Source organism: Lepidochelys kempii, chromosome 17 (genome assembly GCF_965140285.1).
Source record: "Lepidochelys kempii isolate rLepKem1 chromosome 17, rLepKem1.hap1, whole genome shotgun sequence".
Taxonomy (NCBI): Eukaryota; Metazoa; Chordata; order Testudines; family Cheloniidae; genus Lepidochelys; species Lepidochelys kempii.
This window is the reverse complement of record NC_136396.1, coordinates 22,055,951-22,082,263: the sequence shown is the minus strand read 5'-3', so window position 1 is coordinate 22,082,263 and position 26,313 is coordinate 22,055,951. Positions and strand designations below refer to the sequence as shown.

At 48.2% G+C, this 26,313-nt stretch overlaps 1 protein-coding gene across 5 annotated transcripts in view; it reads right to left on the bottom strand.

The window, feature by feature from the left end:
- The window catches only part of HIP1 (huntingtin interacting protein 1), a 165,762-nt gene that overhangs the window by 54,743 nt on the left and 84,706 nt on the right, over positions 1 to 26,313 (bottom strand). For 4 of the 5 annotated variants that reach the window (XM_073315948.2, XM_073315950.2, XM_073315946.2 and 1 more), the window contains one exon: positions 171 to 234. In XM_073315948.2, coding sequence (XP_073172049.2) covers positions 171 to 234 — 64 coding nt within the window. Of the gene's footprint in view, positions 1 to 170; positions 235 to 25,430; positions 25,550 to 26,313 lie in introns of those variants that run through there. The other variant, XM_073315949.2, reaches the window with a different exon arrangement.

Sequence of the window (26,313 nt, the reverse complement as noted above, 5' to 3'; positions counted from 1 at the left end):
GGAACCCCACAAAGTCTCTGTCGCAACCAGTCCATGAGGGGCTCTTGCTATGATGGCTGCTCTCTGCCCACTTCCACACCAGCACCTCCACCTGGCCCCAGCTGCCTTCCAGCCAGTCTCCAGTTGACTCCCACGCTTGCTTGTCCTGCCGCCAACTCTGAAAAGGATATTTCTGGCGTGTTTCTCCTTGACAGCCACTTCCTGTGTGTTAATGGCCTTATTGATGCTGACCGTCTGAAAAACAGAAAAGGGGTATGTGTGCATTAGCTGTGAAGGGCATGGGGGGTGGTCAGGGTCACAGGCTGATTCATATCCTCCCACGGCCACGTACACAGCTCCCTTCACTTCCTGCACCTGTTGATGGTTGGTATCGATCCAGGCGCCTGTCTATGGACGAGGCTGCTCTCCCATGCCAGCTGGACTCTGCCAACTCCCGAATGCATTTCTAGGAGCGGTCACGCTCAGCTGATGCCAGGATTTGTTTGCTCAGCACAATAATGAGGCAATTAAGCAGACTACAAAGGATAATCCCCTCCACCACCACCTGCCCCTCTGCGGCAAGGGAAGGGCAAAGGGAAATGAAGCCAGAGTCAGACCCACTTCCCTGCCCTTGGACAATGGTCATGGAGCCAGCGTGCTCTGGCTCATGGTGTGGTTGGGAGTCACCATGCTGTTGGTGTCAAATGCAGAGGGCAACTGCAAAGGATAGCAACGGCCCAGTCCTATTCCAGGTGGGACACACAGGGAACGCAGCCCTCGGATCCCACGGCACATTTAGGAGGAGACAGGCTAGTTCTCTAGTGCTGGCAATGTAGGCTTCAAAATGCAAAAGGAGAACTGTGGGGTAATGGAGCCTGGGACAGGGATGGAGGAGAAAACCCAGCTCCTGGCCACGGGTTGTCCACTATGCACTGGGAGATGAGGCAGGGCAGGAACTACCCTGTTAACCTTCCCAAAGAGGGCCAAGGAGGGGAGCCAATGGTGATGCTGTCGCTCAGCTTCCACCCAAGCCTGCACAGGGAAGCAGATAAACCCACAAAAAACTGGGCAAAGTCCCCTCCTCCACACACTGCTCACCTGTGGCAATCTCCCCAAACCAGGGAGACCCAAGGGACGGAGAGGGAGCAGCAGCAGGGGCCACCTGTCTGACTGACACCCTCCTCCTGATCCACCACATTTCTCTAAGCTCAGAGGGCCCCGCAACAGCCTGCTGGACTTCTCCATTTCTAAATCTGAAAACTCCCTGCCCCTGTGGTGAGGAAGAGCCCCGCACACAAAACCAAGACAGGGCAGTGCTTTGAAATCTGAGCCAGACCCAGTCCAACAAGGGTCCCCAGGGCAGGGGACTCAGAGAGCAGAGATCTGGCAGGTCCCACTTAACCCCAGTGCTCTGTCTCTCAGGGATTTGATTCCACTCCAGGGGCAGGGCTCCCACAGCAGATGAAGAGGGAACCTCTCCTGACAGAAAGAATGGGTTTGGTTAGTCAGTTCAAGTTCCTCTTTCCTTCACATGGTCCCACCTCTCCTGCTTTCACCCTCTCATGTAGTCTGGGCAGATCCTCTCCTAAGCACTTACACCCTTCCCACATTTTCCCTCTTTGGGCCTTCCACAGGGGCCTGAATTAGTCCTTGATCCTCTGCTGCTGTCTTCCAGAGGCCAAGAGCCCAGATCCAGCTTTGGCTCGACCCTTTATTGGCTCCCTCCAGAGTCTCCACAAATCAGTTTCACTGCTCTATCCCCTAGCTGTGCAAGGAAGGGCTTGCTGACCGGCCCTGGGGAGCAGCCCCTGAGGCTGGTAGGGTAATAGCCATTAGACCTGCAGACACGTGCCAAGAGGCAGCAGGGGCTCTCTGAGGAGATACAGCTGCGATCAGACATGTCTGCCACACGCTTCCACCTGCCTCCTGTCAGTTATATTACAGTAGTGCTTGGGAACCCCAATCGAGGACCAGAGCCCCACTGTGCTAGAGGCTCTACAGATGTGATGAATAAGCCAGTTCCTGCCCCAGAGAGCTTCCAATTTGCATGTCAGACAAGCCACAACCCCTGGGGGAATCCGACAAGGGGATGAGGCAGGAGGCTGTGGTTGCGATCAGCCCAGCGGAGTTTGGCAGCAAAGCTGAGGTCTCAGTTTGCCACATACCCAGCCAAGGCCCGACTGGAGTGATCTGTCAGAGGAGGTGAGCTTTACAGGAGGGATTTAAAGCAGGATAAGTTGGCAGCCTCCCTGCTCGAGCCCTGCCCTCCTCACAGCCCCAGCTGCCAGAAGAAACTCCCCGACCTTGGGAGAGCTTCCACACGCAAAGGCAGTGCTTCTCCCCAGTGACCACCCCAGCCTCGAGGAATGCAGCCAAGACACTGCTTGGGCCTGCCCATCCCTGCCCGCTAACGGGACCCAGCTTGTACTGGGCAGATGCACCTGCTGGGGAACAGCACAGTCCTAACGCTGTACCAAATGGGCAGCACGGACTGGGATTTTGCATCCCTCTCCAGGTACATGCAGTGAAACAACAGGGAGAGGGGCACATTCCTTCTGGATTCAGCTGTCCCCCAACACAGCATCACCCCTGTCCAGGGAGGATTCTCAGTTCAACAGCCCCAGCTCTGCCCTGCTCCATGTGGTCTCCAAACCACAGGCTGCCTGAAGACCTTGTGCCTCACCACACTGCTAGCACTGTTAAGCATGGACGAATCTGCTCCAGGGGGCCATGGATCAGTGTTCATGTCGTACTCCCCGGCCCAAGCCAGGAAAGCTAGTGATCCAACCACTGGACCAAATTCGGTGATGAAGCCTGAGGCGCGCTGCACATACGCTAAGAAGAATCTGATCCACAGCCCAGCAGGAACCGTGCAGGGCAGGGCACAGAGCTCTCCTGCAGCAGCCACAGCGCTCCGGGAACTAAACACCGAGGGGCTGCCATGGTACTTGCCCCTCAAGCAATAGCTACAGTACGTCCTCCCTCGCAGGACCAGGGAGTGCAGTGCAGAGTTCACTCTAGTCTGGAGGTGCCCACAGCACCCTGAGCCCACCCCAGGGAAGATGAGCTTCTCAATGACATCATAGGCAAGATCAGCCTGCGAACCCTGGGAGGATCTGCTTCCAGAGAGTCAGAGGAGGGGATTCCACACCGGCTCAGCTGCGGTAGTGAGAAGTATTATAGTGAGCCTGGGTGTCAGGACCCCTGGGTCCTTATCCCTGCTCTGCTGCTGATTAACAGCATGGCCACACACACATCATGTCCCCTCCCTGGGCCTGTTTCCAGGGTCTTGACCTATCTCACAGGAGGCTGCGAGGTTCATGCCCAGTCTACACAGCAAAACTACACTGGATTTAATTAAATCAGTTTCTAATTAAATTAGTTTCAAAGCTGCTCAAACTGATTTCACCATTTTCACAGAGGGACTTGCACTGATTTAACTAAACTGATTTAGAAACCCACTTAGTTACATTGGTGCCACTGGCATGCAGCCCAGTACGGCTCTTTGAAGTTGTAGAGCGCCAGATAAACGCAGCTGCAGAGGGGCCACAATACCTAAGAACATAGGAATGGCCACACCGGGTCAGATCAAAGGTCCATCGAGCCCAGTGTCCTGTCTTCCGACAGTGGCCAACGCCAGGTGCCCCAGAGGGAATGAACAGAACAGGGAATCATCAGGTGATTCATCTCCTGTCATCCATTCATAGAATCACTGAAGTGGAAGGGACCTCGAGAGGTCATCTAGTCCAGTCCCCTGCACTCAAGGCAGGACTAAGTATTATCTAGACCATCCCTGACAGGTGTTTGTCCAACCTGCTCTTAAAAATCCCCAATGATAGAGATTCCACAACTTCCCTAGGCAATTTATTCCAGTGCTTAACCACTCTGAGAGTTAGGAAGCTTTTCCTCATGTTCAACCTAAACTGCCCTTGCTGCAATTTAAGCCCATTTCTGGGGAACAGAGGCTAGAGACACCATCTCTGCCCATTCTGGCTAATAGCCATTGATGGACCTATCCTCCATGAATTTATCTAGTTCTTTTTTGAACTCTGTTATAGTCTTGGCCTTCACAACATACTCTGGCAAAGAGTTCCACAGGTTGACTGTGCATTGTGTGAAAAAAATACTTCCTTTTGTTTATTTTAAACCTAATGCCTATTAATTTCATTTGGTGACCCCCTAGTTCTTGTGTTATGAAAAGGAGTAAATAACACTTCCTTATTTACTTTTTCCACACCAGTCATGATTTTATAGACCTCCATCATACCCCCCCTTAGCCATCTCTTTTCCAAGCTGAAAAGTCCCAGTCCTATTAATCTCTCCTCATACGGAAGCCATTCCATACCCCTAATCATTTTTATTGCCTTTTTCTGAACCTTTTCCAATTCCATTATATCTTTCTTGGGATGGGGCGATCCCATCTGCAAGCAGTATTCAAGGTGTGCATGTACCATGGATTTATATAGAGGCAATATGATATCTTCTGTCTTATTATCTATCCCTTTCTTAATGCTTCCCAACATTCTGTTGGCTTTTTTGACGGCCACTGCACATTGAGTGGCTGTTTTCAGAGAACTATCCACAATGACTCCAAAATCTTTCTTGAGCGGTAACAGCTAATTTAGACCCCATCGTTATATATGTAGAGTTGGGATGATGTTTTCCAATGTGCATTACTTTGCATTTATCAACACTGAATTTCATCTGCCATTCTGTTGCCCAGTCACCCAGTTTTGTGAGATCCCTTTGTAGCTCTTTGCAGTCTGCCTGGGACTTAACTATCTTGAGTAGTTTTGTACCATCTGCAAATTTTGCCACCTCACTGTTTAACCCTTTTTCCAGGTCATTTATGAATATGTTGAATATGAATGGTCCCAGTACAGACCCCTGGGGGACACCACTATTTACCTCTCTCCATTCTGAAAACTGACCATTTAGTCCTACCCTTTGTTTCCTATCTTTTAACCAGTTACCAATCCATGAGAGGACCATCCCTCTTACCCCATGACAGCTTACTTTGTTTAAGAACCGTTGGTGAGGGACCCTGTCAAAGGCTTTCTGAAAATCTAAGTACACTATATCCACTGAATCCCCCTTGTCCACATGCTTATTGACCCCCTCAAAGAATTCTAGTAGATTGGTGAGGCATGATTTCCCGTTACAAAAACCATGTTGACTTTTTCCTCAACAAATTATGTTCATCTATGTGTTTAACAATTTTGTTCAACCAGTTTGCCTGGTACTGAAGTCAGGCTTACTGGCCTGTAATTGCCGGGATCACCTCTGGAGCCCTTTTTAAAAATTGGCATCACATTAGCTATCCTCCAGTCATTTGGTACAGAAGCTGATTTAAATGGTAGGATGCAGACTACAGTTAGTAGTTCTGCAATTTCACATCTGAGTTCCTTCAGAACTCTTGGGTGAATACCATCTGGTCCTGGTGACGTATTACTATTTAGTTTATCAATTTGTTCCAAAACCTCCTCTAATGATACCTCAATCTGGGACAGTTCCTCAGATTTGTCACCTAAAAAAAATAGCTCAGGTTTGGGAATCTCCCTCACATCCTCAGCCGTGAAAACCAATACAAAAAAATTAATTTAGTTTCTCCACAATGGCCTTATCGTCCTTGAGTGCTCCCTTAGCATTTCGATTGTCCAGTGGCCCCATGGGTTGTTTAGCAGGCTTCCTGCTTCTGATGTACTTAAAAAAATTTTTGCTAATACTTTTTGAGTCTTTGGCTAGCTGTTCTTCAAATTCTTTTATGGCCTTCCTAATTATATTTTTGCACTTCATTTGCCAGAGTTTATGCTCCTTTCTATTTTCCTCACTAGGATTTAACTTCCCCTTTTTAAAGGATGCTTTTTTGCCTCTCACTGCTTCTTTTACTTTGTTGTTTAGCTACATTGGCAGTTCTTTGGTTCTCTTACTATGTTTTTTAATTTGGGGTATACTTTGAGCCTCTATTATGGTGTCTTTAAAAATGTTCCATGCAGCTTGCAGGGATTTCACTTGTGGAGCTGTATCTTTTAATTTCTGTTTAACTAACCTCCTCATTTTTGTATAGTCCCCCTTTCTGAAATTAAACGCTACAGTGTTGGGCCACTGTGGTGTTTTCCCCACCAGAGGGATGTTAAATTTAATTATATTATGGTCACTATTACCAAGTGGTCCAGCTATATTCACCTCTTGGACCAGATCCTATGTTCCATTTAGGACTAAATCAAGAATTGCCTTCCCTCTTGTGGGTTCCGGATTAGCTGCTCCAAGAAGCAGTCATTTAAGGTGTCAAGAAACTTTATCTCTGCATCCTGTCCTGAGGTGACATGTACCCAGTGAATGTGGGGATAGGTGAAATCCCCCATTATTATTGAGTTTTTTATTTTTATAGCCTCTCTAATCTCCGTGAGCATTTCACAGTCACTATCACCATCCTGGTCAGGTGGTCAGTAATATATCTCTACTGCTATATTCTTATTATTTGAGCATGGAATTACTATCCATAAATATTCCATGGTACAGTTTGGTTCATTTAAGATTTTTACTTCATTTGATTCTATGCTTTCTTTCACGTATAGTGCCACTCCCCCACCAGCATGACCTGTTCTGTCCTTCCGATATATTTTGTACCCTGGTATTACTGTGTGTCATATTGATTATCCTCATTCCATCAAGTTTCTGTGATGCCTATTATATCAATATCCTCATTTAATATGAGGCACTCTAGTTCACCCATCTTATTATTTAGACTTCTAGCATTTATATATAAGCACTTTAAAAACTTGTCACTTTTTAGCGGTCTGCCATTACATGATGTAATTGAATGGAACTCTTTTTCATTTGACTGTTTCTCATCAGATCTTACCTGTATTTTATCATCTTCCATCCTCTCCTCCTTACTAGGACATAGAGAATCTCCATTAATAGATCCTCCCCTAAGGGATGCCTCTGTCTGAACCACATGCTCCTGTCGGCTTTCCCCCAGTCCTTAGTTTAAAAACTGCTCTACAACCTTTTTAATTTTAACTGACAGTAATTCGGATCCATTTTAGTTTAGGTGGAGCCCATCCTTCCTGTATAAACTCCCCCTTTCCCACAAGTTTCCCCAGTTCCTAATAAATCTAAACCCTTCCTCCTTACACCATTGACTCTTCCATGCATTGAGACCCTACAGTTTGCCTGTCTAACTGGCCCTGCGTATGGAACTGGAAGCATTTCAGAAAATGCTACCATGGAGGTCCTGGACTTCAATCTCTTACCTAGCAGCCTAAATTTGGCCTCCATTAACCTCACAGTACATTAACGGGAGAAACAGGCTGGCTCAGCACACTCAGGAGATAATTACTGACTCAGCCAATTAAGGTGGTGGGACTAATTCCCTCCTAATTCCTGATGTACTTACAGTCCTCCCCGAATGTTACTACCATCCTCAGTTTCAGGATGGCCCACTGTGGCTTCATCACAACAGAAAGCGAGGGAGGAGAGTGTGCTGGGGGCTTTAGCAGTTACACAAAATGTATGTCCCAAGGCACAGCGGACATACAGACCCTTCTGCACAAGTACAATAGGACCAAGTGCTGCCCACAGCAAACAGCTCTCTGCCCCTTGCAACAGCCTAGCATTTACAGGCAGCAAAAGCTCCAGTCGAAGCTGAGAAGCAGTTTCCAGTCTAACCCACAGTTTACAGTTACTCAAATACTGCAAAGGAGTTCCTTTTAGGGTTGAAATGCCTCCCACCCCACCACCGTGCAAAGGTTCCCTCCCTCTTGCACCTCATGTAATGCACTCATAGGTGAACTGTGGCTCATCAGGACCATTCTCCTCAGCGAGGGAGGACAAGCAAGCCAGCCTGGGAGAAAGGGTGCTTAGGATTTTTAAGGTTGTACAGATTCACGGATTCGTAGATTTTAAGACCCAGAAGGGATCATTAGATCATCTCATCTGACCTCCTGTAGAACACAGGTCACAGAATGTCACCCAATTCCCCCATGCAATACATTAGTCAAAATGCTTAGGGTGCTTTTAAACCTGCAGCATTTGTGGGACCTGGGCAGCCACTCAGAGACATCCTTCAGAGGCACCTGCCCAGCTCCAGGGATGCCTTGCCCTCTACCATGTGGTCACTTTTCCCTTCTGCCTCCCCTCATGGGCTCCATAGCCTACCCACCCATTCCTCCCTCGAGCATCTTTCAGCGTGGCTCAGTGTTAACACGCTTAAGTTACACTGAGCTCCTTTGGGAGCAGTTCAGTGGACAGGTGATGGGAAGGAATTAGTCAGCATAGGAACCACCAAACTGGATCGCACTAGGGGCACCAGATGCTTTAGAGAACGCTTAAAGAAACCCTGCAGTGGACAATTATGGAATAACCTGGCTATAGGGCAAGGGTGGGCAAACTATGGCCCGCGGGCCACATCCGGCCCACAGGACCTTCCTGCCCGGCCCCTCCCCTGCTGTTCCCCCTGCCCCGCAGCCCGGCAGGCAGTGCAGCTTGCACTCACCCACCTCTCAGGCTTTCCAATAAGCCTGTCCTGCTGCTTTGAGTGGCCTGGTAAGGGTAAAGGGATGGGCAAGAGGTCCCGGGGGGCAGTCAGGGGACAGGAGGTCGTTGGATGGGGTGGAGGTTCGGGGGGGGGGGAATGTCAGGAGACAGGGAGTGGGGGGGGGTTGGATAGGGGGTGAGGTCCTGGGGGGGCAGTTAGGGATGGGGGTCCTGGAAGGGGGTTGCCAGGGGACAAGGAGTAGGGGAGGGATGGATGGGTTGGGGGTTCCAGAGGGCCTGTCAGGGGGCGGGGGTGTGGATAGGGGTTGGGGGTTGGGGCAGTCAGGGGACAGGGAGCAGGGAGGGTTGGATATGGTGTGGGGTCCTGGGGGGGTGGTTAGGGGCAGGGGTCCTGGAAGGGGGTGGTCAGGGGACAAGGAGTAGCGGAGGGATGGATGGGTCAGGGGTCCCAGGGGGCCTGTCAGGGGGTGGGGGTGTGGATAGGGGTTGGGGCAGTCAGGGGACAAGGAGCAGGGAGGGTTGGATGGGTAGGGTGTTCTGAGGGGGGCAGTCAGGGGGCCGATAGGGGGTGGGGGCCAGCCTGTTTGGGGAGGCACAGCCTTCCCTACCCGGCCCTCCATACCCTTTCGCAACCCTGATGTGGCCCTCAGGCCAAAAAGTTTGCCCACCCCTGCTATAGGAGAAACTTCTTCCTAGTCTGCTCAGTTTGCAGTCAGCTTATGCCCTGAGGAAGAAGAGCATAGGTAGTGGGGTCCAGCTGGAGTCAAGGGACACCTTTAAAACACTGTTCTTCCCTTTCCACGCATCTAACGTGTATTTATAGAAAGAAATGAAATGCAAGAACGACGGGTAATACAACACTGAGTGTGAGGGATTAGCTCACGCAGCTCGGGAGAGGTATCTCCTGCACTGGTACAAGGGGCACAAATGGTCCACCCCAGACAGCTCACTGCCTGCATCTAACACAAGCAGCAGGATCTGAGCTTTATGTTTAGCAGCAGAAGACTTCAGGTGTGTGCTCTGTCACTGCAGGAACTGGACTTCAGTGCATGTGAAATTTCAACCTGACTGTTCCAGCCTCGCAGTCACTGCTTTTGCAGGAACTGGACTTCAGTGCATGTGAAATTTCAACCTGACTGTTCCAGCCTCGCAGTCACTGCTTTTGCATTTACTTTTCTTGCTCTCTCTTTTTTAAAACACCAAGATGAATGAGGAAAATAAAACCAACTTTGCAAAGGAAAGTAGCCGGTGTTTGGGTCTGACCACTGGAGAGTGAAATCTAAGGCTGTCCAATCAAATCAGAGATGGGCCAGCAAGAGTGGATCACGCTTGATGTTCCCCTGAAGTGTGAGGTAAGAGTGTGCCCAGGGTTTTGGTTGGGTTAATTCAAATAGACAGAAAAGGGCCTTTATCTAATTTTGTGATCATTAAACTTCACATTTGTTCCAAGCTCTGAGCTGCAAGTGTTACTGGCTGGCATTTGTCAACCTAAAGCGAGGTTCATAAATCCATATCTAGGCACCTAAATAAATAGCCAGATTTCCAAAGGTGAGGAGGACTTGCAGCTCCCACGGACTCCTAATGGGACAAGGACAAATTTCACCCAGGAAGAGGATGGTGCTTTAACTGTAGAGGGCAGCGTGATAAAAAGGCATGCAGTTGCAGGTGAGAGAGAAGTATTCAAGAGGGGAGAAGGCAGAGCGTAGGACCAGACGGGAGTGAGGTAGAGAGCTGCTCCACTCCCTCAAATATGGCTGAACAGAGTTTCTTCACATCCCTCCCCAAAATAGTTCAAACTGGGCTGAGAAGGAGCAGGAGAAATTTCAGACCAAAAGGTAATAATCAAGTACCTGAAAATAGAGTTTAGAGTGAAATCTCAACCCTGATTGCAGCCTCCAGACCACAGTACTGTAATCTCGTTGTTGCCAATGTGCTACTGTTGGCAGCAAGTTTTAAGGAAAATCATACCAGGCTTTGTCATTTAAATGTCATGCCAAAACACCCCCTTCCCCGATCCTGCTACCTGATCCAATAGGGGCACTATGAACGAGGGCTGCTTGGAGCACGGAAATCTAGGGTACTGTATGTTTCTCTCTGACCCAGTGGGATTAAGTGTGAAGCTGTCCAGTCACCAACTCTGTTCAGCGCACTCTTTTTCATTTCCTCAGCAACACAAGTAGCAGTGGCTGGAAAGCGTGATGCTGCTAGCTAGGGCTCCTGGCTGACTGAGGCCACAAGCACAGCTAACAGACATAGTATCACTTTGAAAGAGCTTCGCCTAAAGGGACTCCTCGGTGCAGCTGCGCTTTGGTGAATGAGGTCTCTCTGGCTGCGTGCTGCGGAAAGCAAAACCAAGGAGTCTGGGGCACAGGGAGCCTCCTTTTCTCGCCTCTAAGGCAGTTCAAGAGGCGTGCTCTTTCCCGGAAGGTTAAGGAAGAACATGCATGGGACGCCACATTCTTAAGGCCAAGAGTTTCCTGGAGCTGCAAGGGGCTGGGACCGTTCATCACTCCCCTGAAAGAGCAGCATTGTAAAGCACTTCCTGCTCCAGCAGCTCTGTATGAAGCTGGTTCCGGAGAGGCAATTATCGGCAGCAACACACAGGAAGGCACGCTTTATCCCACCAGCTCCTCTCACATCCCCCCAAAATAGTGTCTCTACCAAAGAAAATGCTGAGTGTATTCCTAGGGGAAGCAGGGCACAGGAACTGTCCACTAAGTGCAGACAGAATTCTGCACAGTCACACACTCATCAAATCTCTTGGCAAAGCCCCAAGGCCATGGCTGGTACAAGATCACAGACCGAAGTCCCTGGAGCATTGGCCTCTCTGGAAGCTAAATTCCAAGCTAAAAATTCCAGGGTTCCCACTGGGTTTTCCTGTTAAATTACGAAAGAATTTTCCTTTAAAGTAAGATCCCCTAACAGATCAGCAATATGGGGAAAACAATGCAGAACTGGCAACTCCCTCTCCTCCCCCCTCCCCCCGACCAGATTCACGGAAGCAAGGGAACAAGTGGAAGTCCATATAATTTCAGCACCTTCCAACAGAGCTCCTGGAGGAGAAGCCTTGGGGGGAACCAGGAGCCTCTGAAGTGACTCCTAACAAACGTGATCCAGGAGGACAATGTTTTATGCTCTGATGTTTGAACACAGCACGACCAGTGATTCTCTGACAGCGACCAGCATCTGAGGCTTCAAAGCAAGGTCCATGATGTGGCCTTCGTTATTTTACATACTTCTATCATCTCCCCTCCAGAGATCTAATTTCAGGGTGAGACAGAAGGCAAAGGCCTTCAGTCTGGAGAAAAAGACAGGACCAACATTGGCAGAAGCAGTCAATTACATCACGTAAGGCAATAAAAAACTGGTGGAACCCTGACCTTCAGGTGAAGCTAAACCCTATGATGTACATACCCGCTGCCTTTAATTATCTATGGAGTCACGAGCTTTGGTGCGTCGGGCTTTACGCATTCTGCTCCTTTCAGTCAGGCTGTGGCTACATTTGCTCTTTCATTGCAGCTGTCTCCTGTACACACTGCGGGTTTCCATTCAGCACAGCATCCCAACTGGATGCCAAATGCATTCAGAGGCCCTCAAAACTGCTGGACGTTAGTAGTATTCATCTCTTCTCAGTACTTCCCTTCTAGACTCTAGCCACATCCTCGGAGAGTTCCAAAGCCAGACACTTGGCAGGAGGAATGAGCTAAATGTTGTGGGGGTAGCGACAAAGCTGCATTTGCCAGTGTCGCAAAGAATTTATCCCAACTCAAAGCACCACCACCAGAGACCATGGGGAGGACATCTCGGGCTACAGAGCTTGGGAGGAGAGCGGTTTTATTGCAGCCACCCAAGTTCAAGAGGCACACACGTTTCAAAATGCTGTCTGCCCACAGGACCAAAGGGCACCTAACTGCTGCAGGCTTCACCTCTGGACAATGCTTGTGGCACTTGCAGGGAGAAGGCAAAGGGGCTGCAGTTGCTAGCTGTGGAGCAGGCAGAAGGGGCATCTCAAAGGATGTAGCCCAAGGACAGCACCGTGCTCACGGCTAGCAACAGTGGTACAAATCTAGCCCTAGTGATTAGTGCTGCAAAACTAGGTCAAAAAAGGCTGAGGTATCTCATAGCAGATCCTGTTTGGTCTTAAAAGCAAAATAAGCCTCCTCTCACTAGACACACGCCCAACTCCCTGACTGACAGGCCATCAGCCAGCCATTTCAATTGCAAGCTACCAGACTGCAAAGAGCAAAGGGCTATTTCAGGCACTGCCAGACCATGAATAAATCCCTCGCACAGTAGCACCTTTTCCTAAGACTGATGAAGGGATGTCCTGAAAACTAAGGCAGTGGAGCGGAGTGGCAGAAAGGTGCCTTGCTTTGCTCATTGATGTACAGCTCCTCTGGCTACCTCCCATCACAGCCACTGCTTCCATTCTGGGAGAGTTCCCTGCCTAGCTCTGTGGACCAGGAAGCTCCTTGTTCCAGCTTTAATCCTGTCATATTTGCTAGAAGATGCTTCACTCTCCAGGACAACTCCAAATGTGTGTCAGACTGAGCTCTCTGGGGAGAGCATCTCTGCTGACTGGGCTGTTAAATACTAGACATTAATGCAGAGAAGCATTTGTGCCGGTGTCTGGGAAGCCCAAGTCTTTCTGAGTGCTCACAGGCCCCTCAGAACTGGGATGGAACTGGAGCTGCTCAGTGCTTTTATTAGTGGGATGTTTACAACAGGTTCATGAGCTTCTGGCATGTGGACAGGAACCTTGGCACAACTGGACAAAATCTCAGTCAGCTTCCTGAGAAAACCATTGCAGGGGGAAATCTGGAAGTGAAAGATCTGCTCCACACTGCAGTAACCTGCCTGAGAGTCCCAGCAGACTGGGTGGTAACAGCTCCTCTGCAGTGGGGCAGCTTTCATAACCATTACATGCCTCCCCCTTTTATGAAGGAGAGACGTTGCATATCAGTTCCTCTTTTCAGGCAATGGTGCAAACAACTCGGAAACCCTGAAAGGGAAGAGAGAGTAGAAATCTTATCAGCCCATGTAACTCAGGCTCCATTTATGCAACACGCATAACAACTGAGCCAAGGGACAGGGTTACAGCATAGTGAAGAGCTGTAATGTAATCAAAACTTAACAGAATCCCCAGAACGGAGTTATAGTCTGGTGTGAGCTCACTGTTAGGCCCAGAACACAGCAGCACTGTTAACACTATTCTACCCAAGTCAAGGCAGGACCCCGATTCTGTTATACCTGTAGTGTACATGGGGTCTCAGGGTGCTGGCAGCACTGTGAAAGCTGTAGGTACACCCGAAGCAGAATAAAGAATAGTCAATGCTACAGGTGTAGAAATCACCACCCTGCAGTGAAGAGTCCAGGCAGGAAGTCGCAGGAAACAGGCTAGGAAATATTTTGCCTAAAACTCCTTGCCCTGGTGCAGTGTGAGTAGAACCTGCCCAGCATGCTGTTGGGTTTGTCAAACTTGCGTGCATTTGCTTCCTGTCCACTTCATTAGCGTGTGTTACAAATAGTGTGTGGAAGCAGTATTCTCTCTCTCTGTGTAAACTGCTTTTGCTATAGTTTGACAACCTCAGCCCCTCCCTATGAGATTTCAAAAGAGCTGAGCCTCCGCACTGACTTTTGGGAAACAGTCCTACGACATGTTGGACACAAAAATGAAGGAATCAGAATTAGTGGACACTTAAAAATTTTGGCCTAAGAGATATTCCCTCGGTTACACAGCAGGCTAGTGGGAGAACCCAGGAGTCCTGACTCCCACCCTGCCTTGCTCCAACCTCTAGTGTATCAGCATTACATTTGCTCTGTCGCGTCCTTTTTTGAGTAGTTTAGACATCAGAACTGTGAGGGCAACCTGAACAACATGGCAGCCTCGAACCGTAAGACTAACTCTACCAGCAGTGTATAGTATAAACTACCGAGGACCAAAGCCTGCCAGGGGCTGAGAACCTTAAATCCCATTCACATCAGTTGGAGCAGAGGTACTCAGCACCTTGCAGAATTTGCATACATGATAAATGTAGTGGAATGGACAGAAATCCCCTTCTGGAAATGTCGTGGAACATTCCATTCTCTCCAGCCAATCAGCGCCAGTGGTTCTGGTGGCCAGGCGAGATGGTGGGGAATGGAGGGGCTGATTGGCTGGCTGGGGGGACAGAGAAGGGAGTAACTAGTGCGTGTGGAAGCAGCCGTGACCCAACTATGCTGCCGAAATAAAAATTATACAAAAAGGTAAAAACATGGTGGCCATTGCCTGAAACCAGCCCTACATACAGGTCACGTGGAAGATACACACATCCAAATCAATCATTACAGCAGGATGGAGCAGGGGACCATGGCTGCAAGGTCAAAATGTATCGGTATCCAGCATGGGAAACACACGAGACAAAACTCGGAGCAACCATAATAGCTCTCTATCCATTACTGTGACAGCAAAGACCTCGAGCCACAAGCAGGATCACAAACAATGCAGAATTGCAGTGGGATTCCTAAAATAGATCTCTCTCATACACACATGTAAGCACTGAGAGGTCTCAAATCTGCCAGGCACAACCCCACAAAAATTACAAGCTTAGTGTACTTTGAATTGAAAATCTACCATTATGCAAAGAATTATTCCGGTCTAGCCAGTGGCTGCATGGAGATTTCTCAGGTCTCCTTTCATTCCAAAAAGGAAATGAACGTCGACTATGGAATCCTGCACCATCGTAAATGGTTTGGAAACACTAAGTAAGTTCCAGGGCAAATCCTCTTAGTAATGCTCCTCGTTTCTCTTTAATTCTTTTCTAAAAATGGCTTGCTAAAGCTTATGCAAACTCCCAGAAAAACATTTTCAACCAAGCTGCATGGCACACCACAGTATTAGGGGCCTCACCGGAGCCAAGCTATGAGAGAGATATGGTCTCACAGGAGTTCCCTGTAAAATGATAATCTGTGAAACAAAAGGAGACAGGACAGTTCAGTTACGGCCACACAGCCGTCTCTCTCTAATCACACAGGAGTAAAGTAGAGTCAGACTGGGTGTGGAAGGGACATTTAGGAGTAAGGGCAGGAGTGAGTAAGTGTGTGTGTGTTGGGAGGGGCTCTCTCTTTATTTAGGTGTAAAGGACAACTTCTCAGATTTAAGTTTCCCTCTTTAATAAGCAGCAAAAGGCAAAACCACACACACACACAGCTGTCTAAGTTAACGCAGTCTCAGAAAGGGTTTTCCTCCATCGAGTGCTGAATAAATCTTGGAATGATTAACGACATGAATGGGAGTGGAGTGCTCTTTTGGTACTAAGGGGGTGCCCACCCTCATCCTTTGGAAAGTAGAGCTGCTCTGCTCTGCCTGCAGTTCTCTCCTCAAAGGAACATCTGAGCAGACTCTTATGAAGCAGGAGAGCGCTCAGCAGCACAGCCAGGATGACCTTATACAGTAGCAGCAAAAAGAGCACAGCCCTGTTCCTGTACACAATGTGAGCAGAAAGGAAATGGAGAAAGAAGGAATGTGCAGCCAGAGCAGACCACAGAGGCCTGTTGCAAATGACGAATAACTCACAACCTTCCACTTAAGTTGTAACAATTGCTCCCCAAGAAGAGACAGCAATAGCGAGGGACACAAAAAGGTACCATTCTTTCCTGGCCATTTCTCCTCAGGTCCCAGCCACAGGATGAATTTGGAAATGAAAAAGAAATTGTATTCTTCCAGGCCCCTCCCTCCCAGAAACCAAGCTCTGTGCACTTGAGACAGCATAATGAGAAGCCACGCACTGTAGATCTTCATAATACGATTGTCCCTCTTCTAATTTGCCTGCTTTGATCAGCAGTGAAATAGTGAATACTGCTGACCTGTAAATAATCAGTATTAGGTTTCAGAGTGAACATCCCACTCAGATGAGTGGGGCACTCATCTGTCTCTCAGAGCTATGGTTTCAGGCTGCCTGAAGACTCACGCAGATATTACTGCATCGGCTGATGCTTGACTCACAATCTGAAACTTTACTTCACAATCATAAGGCCTGCAGATGCAAATGAAAATTGATCTTCCAGAGAACAAAAATAGCAGCCTCCAAAAGAGCCCCAGCACTGAGTGGCTATGAGCGGCCCCCTTTGAGCCCTGCTCCCAGCAGTTAAAGCTCCAGGAACAGCTGGATCACCATCTGATTAAGGGAAGAACGTTCATGCTTCTAGTGGTACCAGCTCTTGTTGCTAGCACAGCTTAGGAGCGAGAAGAAAAAGGGAGAGGCAAATTGGGGACTGGGAGGACAGGTACAGAGAAGCGAGATAAGTGCCTCCTGTCACGGGGCAACAGAGGAGGAACATGGTCACCTGAGAGGTATTTGGGCTTTGACCTTTCCTTTGGCTGCTGTGTTTTTCCCACCATTGGTAGGACCCTGTCCAGCTCAGGCAGATTTCTGAAAGGAATCCTGCCAGGCAGACATACACACTGGGGGCTTGTGTCTTGGGAAGGGCTGGGAAGTAGTGTGCTTGTATTCTCATTGGCTTTCAAACAGCACTTCCAATCCCCAGTCCCCACTTCTCGCTGGTGACTCAGCATCCATGACGGCACTTTGGAAGAGTTGGGACATGGCTCGTGCTTCTGCCTCATGCCAGTTGGGGCAGAGGGCTCCCCAAACCAGTGGCAAGTGTTGGAAAGTATTTAAAAAAGGGAAGAAGGAGGATCCTGGGAACTACAGGCCAGTCAGCCTCACTTCAGTCCCTGGAAAAATCATGGAGCAGGTCCTCAAAGAATCAATCCTGAAGCACTTGCATGAGAGGAAAGTGATCAGGAACAGCCAGCATGGATTCACCAAGGGAAGGTCATGCCTGACTAATCTAATCGCCTTTTATGATGAGATTACTGGTTCTGTGGATGAAGGGAAAGCAGTGGATGTATTGTTTCTTGACTTTAGCAAAGCTTTTGACATGGTCTCCCACAGTATTCTTGTCAGCAAGTTAAGGAAGTATGGGCTGGATGAATGCACTATAAGGTGGGTAGAAAGCTGGCTAGATTGTCGGGCTCAACGGGTAGTGATCAATGGCTCCATGTCTAGTTGGCAGCCGGTATCAAGTGGAGTACCCCAAGGGTCGGTCCTGGGGCTGGTTTTGTTCAATATCTTCATAAATGATCTGGAGGATGGTGTGGATTGCACTCTCAGCAAATTTGCGGATGATACTAAACTGGGAGGAGTGGTAGATACGCTGGAGGGGAGGGATAGGATACAGAAAGACCTAGACAAATTGGAGGATTGGGCCAAAAGAAATCTGATGAGGTTCAACGAGGACAAGTGCAGGGTCCTGCACTTAGGACGGAAGAACCCAATGCACAGCTACAGACTAGGGACCGAATGGCTAGGCAGCAGTTCTGCGGAAAAGGACCTAGGGGTGACAGTGGACGAGAAGCTGGATATGAGTCAGCAGTGTGCCCTTGTTGCCAAGAAGGCCAATGGCATTTTGGGATGTATAAGTAGGGGCATAGCGAGCAGATCGAGGGACGTGATCGTTCCCCTCTATTCGACATTGGTGAGGCCTCATCTGGAGTACTGTGTCCAGTTTTGGGCCCCACACTACAAGAAGGATGTGGATAAATTGGAGAGAGTCCAGCGAAGGGCAACAAAAATGATTAGGGGACTGGAACACATGAGTTATGAGGAGAGGCTGAGGGAGCTGGGATTGTTTAGCCTGCAGAAGAGAAGAATGAGGGGGGATCTGATAGCTGCTTTCAACTACCTGAAAGGAGGTTCCAAAGAGGATGGCTCTAGACTGTTCTCAATGGTAGCAGATGACAGAACGAGGAGTAATGGTCTCAAGTTGCAGTGGGGGAGGTTTAGATTGGATATTAGGAAAAACTTTTTCACTAAGAGGGTGGTGAAACACTGGAATGCGTTACCTAGGGAGGTGGTAGAATCTCCTTCCTTAGAGGTTTTTAAGGTCAGGCTTGACAAAGCTCTGGCTGGGATGATTTAACTGGGAATTGGTCCTGCTTTGAGCAGGGGGTTGGACTAGATGACCTTCTGGGGTCCCTTCCAACCCTGATATTCTATGATTCTATGATCTGGTGGGGGCCAGAACAGACTGCCGGTCAGATTCACTTAGGGCAAATCCTGCTCTCTCCGTATGAAGATGATGATTGTGTGTGTGCATATATGTCTCAAGAGCGAGAAATACAATTAAGTTTGCAGGGCTTAACAGAATCTTAAAAACACTGCAGAGGGAGGTGGGCACTGTAACTGGGACATGTACAGTCATTGCATTTTAACTTACCCCAGGTAAAGATCTCCAAAACAAACAACTGGGTGGGCATGGCAAGAAGAACCCATGCAGCTAAAATGTGATAAGATGATATTGGAGATTGTGGAGAAGATATCAGGGGGTTTCAGTTCTGATGTCATGCTGCTTGGGAAGAGATCACTGACTTCTAAGGTTAATTTCATCTTTCACCTACCAATCACCACCATATGTCTTAATAGAAAAGACAATGCAAGATGTGAGCACTGTGAATCGTGAAACAGACCTGTTCATCCACCCCATGAACGGTTATAATGGCGATTACAGTAAATGTCACTCTGAGGAGGATGTGAAGCAACGGCAATATCAAGAGATGACAGCTAGAGGTTTGAGCCTAGGACTGAGCATCAGGAAAAGTAAGGTTACTTACCAGTAATACGAAATTTCTGTTTACATTGCCTCTACCATGTAAGACTTGTGGGCTTTGTCTGTGAGCCACAGAATGATCAACAGCCATCCAAAAAGTAGTAAGAAGCACACACATCCTTCCCGCTTGAGGAATTCTAGAAAGACTCTCCCTTCTAATCATCAGTCACATTCTTATTAACCTCAGCAGAGCCCAATCATAGTAGTATCAAAGAAGGAAGGTATTCAGTGTGGATCTGCAGAGGCAAGGTCCAGGTTCTGGTAAGTAGACTGGACTGGACTGCATGGAGGAACGGCACCACAAAAACGGAGGACAAGATTTTGAGAGGGAGTATCTGAATGACTGTCTCAAATGCAGAAAACAGGTCCAGGAAGATAAGGATGAAGTAAAGGCCCTGAAATTTTGGTTAGGAAGAAGTCTCTAGAGACCTTAGTGAGAACAGTTTTGGTGGAGTGTGGAGGGACAGAAATCAGGAGGGAATACAGACAGGAAGAGAACTCAAGGCAATGGTTGTTATCAGAGCACTCAGTGAATTGAGAGGTGATGGAAGGGAAAGGAGATGGGTTACAGAGATAATAAAAGATGGACGCTAGACCTTAATAAATCTGAATACACAATTTAATCCATTGTGATAGTCTCTGAACCAAAATGGTTAGGGCCATTAGATTTCTCAAATGCAACAAACGATCAATGCAATTTACTGAAGGGCTTGGATTCTGTCCAAGTAATAAACAAGTGTCCTTACTCCAGCTTATAGAATCTGGCCTCTGTTGATGCATCATGAGGCTTAGGAAAAAAGACTGGAGGCAAAGCAGATTGATTTAGGTGGGATTTTGTGGCCACAGTGGACAAAAACTTAAGATGAAGTCACAAAGGCATCATGTCCTTGCTAACAGTCTAGGCAAGGGGTGGCCAACCTGAGCAGGAGCCAGAATTTACCAATGTGCATTGCCAAAGAGCCACGGTAATACGCCAACAGCCCCGCATCAGCTCCCCTCAGCTCCCAGCACCTCCCGCCCAACGGCAGTCCTGCTGATCAGCGCCTCCCCCTCCCTCCCCACACCTCCTGATCAGCTGTTTCTTGGCGTGCAGGAGGCTCTGGGGTGGGAAGAGGGAGGAGCGAGGGCACGTCAGGCTCGGGGGGGGGGCAGGAAGGGGTGCAGTGGGGGCAGGGCATGTGCAGAGCCAGGGGCTGAGCAGTGAGCACCCCCCGGCACACTGGAAAGTTGGCGCCTGTAGCTCCAGCCCCAGAAACTTCTGGAGAGCCGCATGTGGTTCCGGAGCCACAGATTGGCCATCCCTGGTCTAGGCCTCTCTAGGGAGTTTCAGTCAGAAGGGCTCAGATTTCATTGACAGTGTAGCTGAAGCCACTAGAAATGCCAGCTGGGACTGTCTAAGTGCAGCCCAAGGAGATGGGGCGAGGGTGGCTTTTAAGTCATCTTTGTGCCAGTCAAGCTCTGAGCTTCTCGATGGGGCTGATGTGCTTCCTTGTATAAAGTAGAGCAGCCTGGGAATGCTTTATAAAGCAGCGAAGTAATGAACTGATGAATAAATATGTCACAACCGCATTAGAAACTTTCCCTCATGGACGCAAGAAGATTGAGGAGTTAGTACAGAAACATGGTAAGCTGCAGGAACTGCCAGACAGACCCTGACAGTGGCCAGAGATCATCCCAGCCCCAGCAGAAATAAAAAGTAAATCAAGGATAAAACTTGGATCAGACAAGTAACAGGATCAACATTTTAAAGCATGGACAAATCTTGGGATATCGCCTCTTCAAACTGGAAGGTTTCCTGGACCCAAAACGGTACTTTCCAACCTATGAAGAGAACTGAACCAATAAGTACCCACAAAGCAAGCAGCCTGCTGAAGAGACTTCTGCTCTCGGTGAAATATCAGTACATGAAAGGTGACCTGGAATCTGAGGGAGGATGAACAGAGGGGTCTCTGGATAAGGCTAGCAGATCCAAAACCTGCTCATGGTTCGCTTGTTGAATCTTCCTCAAGACTTTGGAAAGGGAAGGGGGAAAGCCGCATCTGCCAGTGAAAAATATGCAGGTTCAGATTCCTGCTCACTCTAGAGCAGAACCCACCTCCTTACCAGCCCTTGATCTTTTGGGTGAAGAGGAATGAGCCTGTGTCCCTGCATGCACTCCATCATCTTCCCAAACAGGGGTAACATCACAAGAATAAGAGGTAGGTGGGAGGAAGGAGAGCTCCAGAGCCACATATCCTGTGGGCCACAAACTTTCTAAGGGAGGCTTACAGGTGGTCGTAGGTCAAACAGAACATCAAGGCCACTTAGACTTGGGAGCTTCCCAGCCAAGAGGCACTCTAAAAGCAGAAGGGTGCACCTGTACTACAAATAAAGCACATTTCTTACTTCATGCCTTGCTCCCACTGAACAGAGCCAGGTTCAAAGACACAGGAGCTCTAAACCAGAGAAACAAGCTCAGAGAGAAGGAACTTTCCTGCAGCCCAAATGCCTCCAATTAGGAAACAAGTGGGGCTCGGGTCCAGAGACTGAGCTGGGTTCTGTAGAAGTTCTGAGTGCACAGGGTTCCCAAGGGTGAATCCAGCAAGTGATCTGTTCAGAAAGCATCTCGGAAACCAGAGACTCCAGACACTTAGATCCAAAGATAACTTTATCCTGCTCCTCTGACCTCCTAGGTTCTGAGGAAACAAACGTGCTGGGGGATGACTGTATTCCACCAGCATACTTGTAGACGCAGCACTGTTGCTCCCAGTGCTGCATCTAGTCTCAAGTGTGCCAGACAACGGCACTCCGGCACTCCAGAGCCCTCAATAAATCCTCCGAATTTGGACCAGAGGGAGACTTCTTCCTCTTCTCAGTTGAGACACTAGAACAGCAAGCTGAGATTTCAGACTCACAGCATCTTGGTCAAATACAGAGACTATCCAAATTTCATCCATTAAGGAAACTCAACCCCTCCATCCCCCCGTCACAAGCAAGGCATAAAAGCCGTGCAAGCATGAGGGGAACGCTCCTCAACCCAGCACCAGAAACACCAAGCATTAATGTCAGTGATGAACATCTTGGATCAAGCTACACTTTTTATTTTTTAAATACTGCTCTTATTATGGGCTTTCTTATGGCACTCCTCAACAGAGGCTATGAGCGCATCTTGGACTTTGCTAGACACATTGCAACAAATGGCCACAAACAGGTATCAATACACCCCTACAACTGCCAAATCCAGACTAAAACTGATGTGTGGGGGAGATAGCGATTCGACAACCATGAGGGCTGGCAGAAAGAGCGGAACTGAGGGATAGTTAGAGAGCCGAGCCGTTTACACCCTCCACTCCAGAACAATGCAATGGTGGGAGATACCGGCATGGTCTATTAATTTCTTACTGCTCTCAATAGTTTGTTGACTTGTTAGGTAAGGTTGTAACTCCTAGAAGGGGGATCTGCAGAGGTACTTTTGGCTTTGGTATCAACTCCTACTGTCACCAAACAGCAAGTCAATTAACCTTTATGCCTCAGCATCCCCACCTGTCAAGTGAGGATGATAATATTTAACTACCTCCTAGGGGCCTGTGAGCATCCGTCAGTTACATTTCCACAGCAGTTCAAATATTAGGACTACAGTATAATTGCTAAGTAGTGTTTTTACCCATCACATGAACTTTCAGAAGTCAGCATACAACTCCTGAAACAAGCCAGTACAGACACAGATAAAACCTGCGTCTTATTTTTGACTGGCACAAACTAGGATATTCCCAGGCAGTGCGTCCTGGGGAATTACTGCACTTCTCGAACAGCTGTTTCCCCAGAAAAGCACCCATTGGTCTTATTGCTTAAATATTGATATGAGTCTGACGTCACTGGCAGCCAATCAGTTAAGCTGGTGGCCCATGTTGTAGAGTCAGTTTAGAAGCATGCCCAGAAGCCTTCTCTGTGTTAGCAGGGTTTTGTATTTTATGTGGGGATTTCACGCAACAATAACCTTTCACTGAACACTTCTTTGCTTAATCTCTGTGCTTGCAGGACAGCAGGTCACTGGTCCCCTGAATTTTCTATGCATAGTGTGTAAAGACAAGTCTCCCACAGCCTCCAGAATACTCTCAATATTCGATCACACCAAGCAGCTGGAGTGTGCTGCAAAAATAAGCGTTTGGGCATTCTTAGTATTTATAGGACACAACAGGAGCCAGAGTCGTTCTGGCTCTGTCCCCTAGCTTTAGGGTGTGCATTACTGAAAAAGGCTGGAGTGGAGATTCCTCAAACTCTGTACCCAAGAATCTGATCTCTAGAGGAAAATTTCAGCAGCAATTTGGCATCACAACAAATCCTGCATCTTGGCAGGGGTTAGACTAGATGACCCTTGTAGTCCCTTCTAACCCTATGAGTCTATGATCAAAGGAAAATTGTGCTGAGAAAGGAACTGATATTTCAGTCCTTACAGAACTTTCCACTCAGGATAAAACTTGCCCTTTGGGGTAACCAGTCATATTTTCTCACCAAGTGCATATTCTGCAGGATGCTGCCTGAAAATACCTTTCCAAGAGGAAGGTAAAAATCGAGCCATGCATGGTGATCTGGCAGTACCTTACGCTCCAATTTTGCCACACATTAGTTAAATTTCAACCAAGTAACTACAGACTTTGCCTTTCTAGAGAATATGCTTCATTCATGTGGATGAGCAGCAGGCTTGTGAATTAAGCAGGTCCTAAATTTGAATCCAAACAGAATAATGCAAGGTCCCAGATGTGAAAAAAACTGACATCTAATCCAGTACACGGACAGTCAGACTGTGAGAGTGTAGCAACTGGAGTTTTTGTCAAACTCCTTCCCCCAAACTTTCTCCTGAGAAGCAACCGAGAGGCAGGTCTTCTTAAAAAAAAAAAAAAAAAAAAAAAAAAAAGGAATCCCTCACTACAGCAGGCAGATGTGAGAAAATGAGAGGAGCATTCATATTGCATACATTTGTCTAATTAAAGGTACCAAGAACTATTCAACCTAATGCCTGGCAGCTGATAGGTGCCAATAACTCTGCGGAAGGCTCGTGCTGGGTGACTGTGAGAGGCATGGGTCTGATCCCCAGAAGTGCCCAGTGCCTTTTCAGAGCTCTCTGTTTGGATTTTTATGATCTTGAAAGACAGATCAAGAATAGTTATTAGGGCTGCACACATGAATTGTGCTGGCTTGCTCCCTCCCCCCACTCAGCTCTGCCAATGCACTGGTGTCCTGACCCACGGTGGCCCCTGCTATTCCAGTTAAGAGCTACCACATCACTCTGCAAATGAAAGCCTGCTTTGCAAAGATTATCATTATTATTCATTATTTGCACTATGAAAGGTTAGTGTATTAACCAAATGTACCACCTAGTAATTACCCCACAAAGCTATTTTCGAGCGGAAAGTACATATACATCCAGCACTTGCCTTTGCTCCGAACAAAAGGCAGGCACCATGGATCAGCTCCCCTCTTCTGTTGTACACAAAGATCTCTCTGCAGAGCACAGAATGTGTTTGAACCTTGCCCAAATGTGCATAAAGAACTCACAGCAGCACCATACATGGAGACTCAAGTCCCTAAGGCACAACCTGAATGGTGTTAACTTAGAAGACAGAGCAACAGGGAAAAACAAGTTCAGATGGGTGGATGTGAGTGAATCCCAATTCCCAACACTCCTCTTGAATCAAGCAGAGGGGCAGAAACTCAAGCACAATAATAAGACTCTGTCTGAGGATCAATCCCAAAATAACTCCCAACTGCAGAGAGCACAAGGCTTGTATTGTAACAATTGCCCCTTCAAAAAAAAAAAAAAAAAAAAGAAGGGCATGTTGTTTTCCCCACATATTAAAACAGTGGAGCCAAATTCTGGGGTCTTTAATCTAGCAGAACTCCCACTGACTCCACTGGAAAAGAGTTTTGCTTGATTAAAGCCCCCAGAATGTGGTCCTGAGAAACTAAGTACCTATGGAACTGGAGGCTGAGATGTATTTGGATAACTTGTAGGCAAACTCCTGAGATCTCCCTTCACAACACTGCCCCCCCTCCACCCCATCCTTCCCTTGCACTCTCACAATATCAGTCTTCTGAGTTTGCCCAAACACAAGCACACATAAGAGGGGCTAAATGGACAGGGCGAGGAGTGATGACAACAAAATAAACTGGACTTAAAGAGAAAAGCACTTCGAGATGCAGGTGCTCCGACAGATCCAAGTGGAGAAAGGGGATTAAAATGAGCTCAGTGGGCAAACCAAGGCCAGGCTAAAGGGATGCTGGAACTGGAAAACATGCATTAAGAGCAGCTGTTCACTTACCATCTTGCCCACCTCCATGGCCAAGGGCTGCTCCTGGCTCCCTCCCCTCGAGGAGAGGGCCGGCTCAGAAATCCCGAAGCTTGAAGATCACAATATCCGAGAAGAATACAGAGCTGTGCTTCCCCTACCCCCCCACCCCTCCCCGCTTTCTCTGAATGCTCAGAGGCTCAGCCAGTTAATACGGTTCTGAAAAGCCCATACTGGCAACCTTGCAAATCAGCAATGCTGGGGCAGAGAAAGTATGCAGAGAGGAAGGTCTGAAAGCAGGACCAGCTTGCAGGCTGAGGAGTGCCCAGAAAAGAGGCAGAATGGAGCTGGAAGCTTTCTCTGGAAGCAAAGGCGAGGTGAGGGGCAACAAAGCACCAACTCCCACACACTCCAAACCGCCCAGGGATGGCACAGCCCCTTCGGCAAGGAAAACAGAAATTATCTGGCTGCTTGCTCGCTGTGGCTCATCAGATATCGGAAGGAGGAGAAAAAGAATTGTGTAGCTGGAGCCTGCCTGCTGCACTCAGCCACACGCTGGAGTGTGTGATTTGAATAACAAAAGAGCTCCACTCTCCAAGCCAGGAGGATGGAGCTGCTATTCAGAGAGCCAGTGGTGAGGGAGAGAGGGCGTGAGCGGGTATGTGTGTGTGGCGAGGGGACGGGGGCTACTGACAATCAGACTCAGGAAGTGGAGGCAGGGCTCTCCAAAAAGTGGGATGGATTTGGTCTCCCTCTGCACAGATGCTCTCTCCTTACCACATACTCACTTGCCCAGGCAGGGGCTTGCAAGGGTTAGCAGTGTCTTTCCAGGAAAACTACACGGGGTTCTACAAAATAAAATACCACCGAGACCTTCCCTTCTAAGAGTGTTCATTGCTCAGTCTTCTAAGCCAAA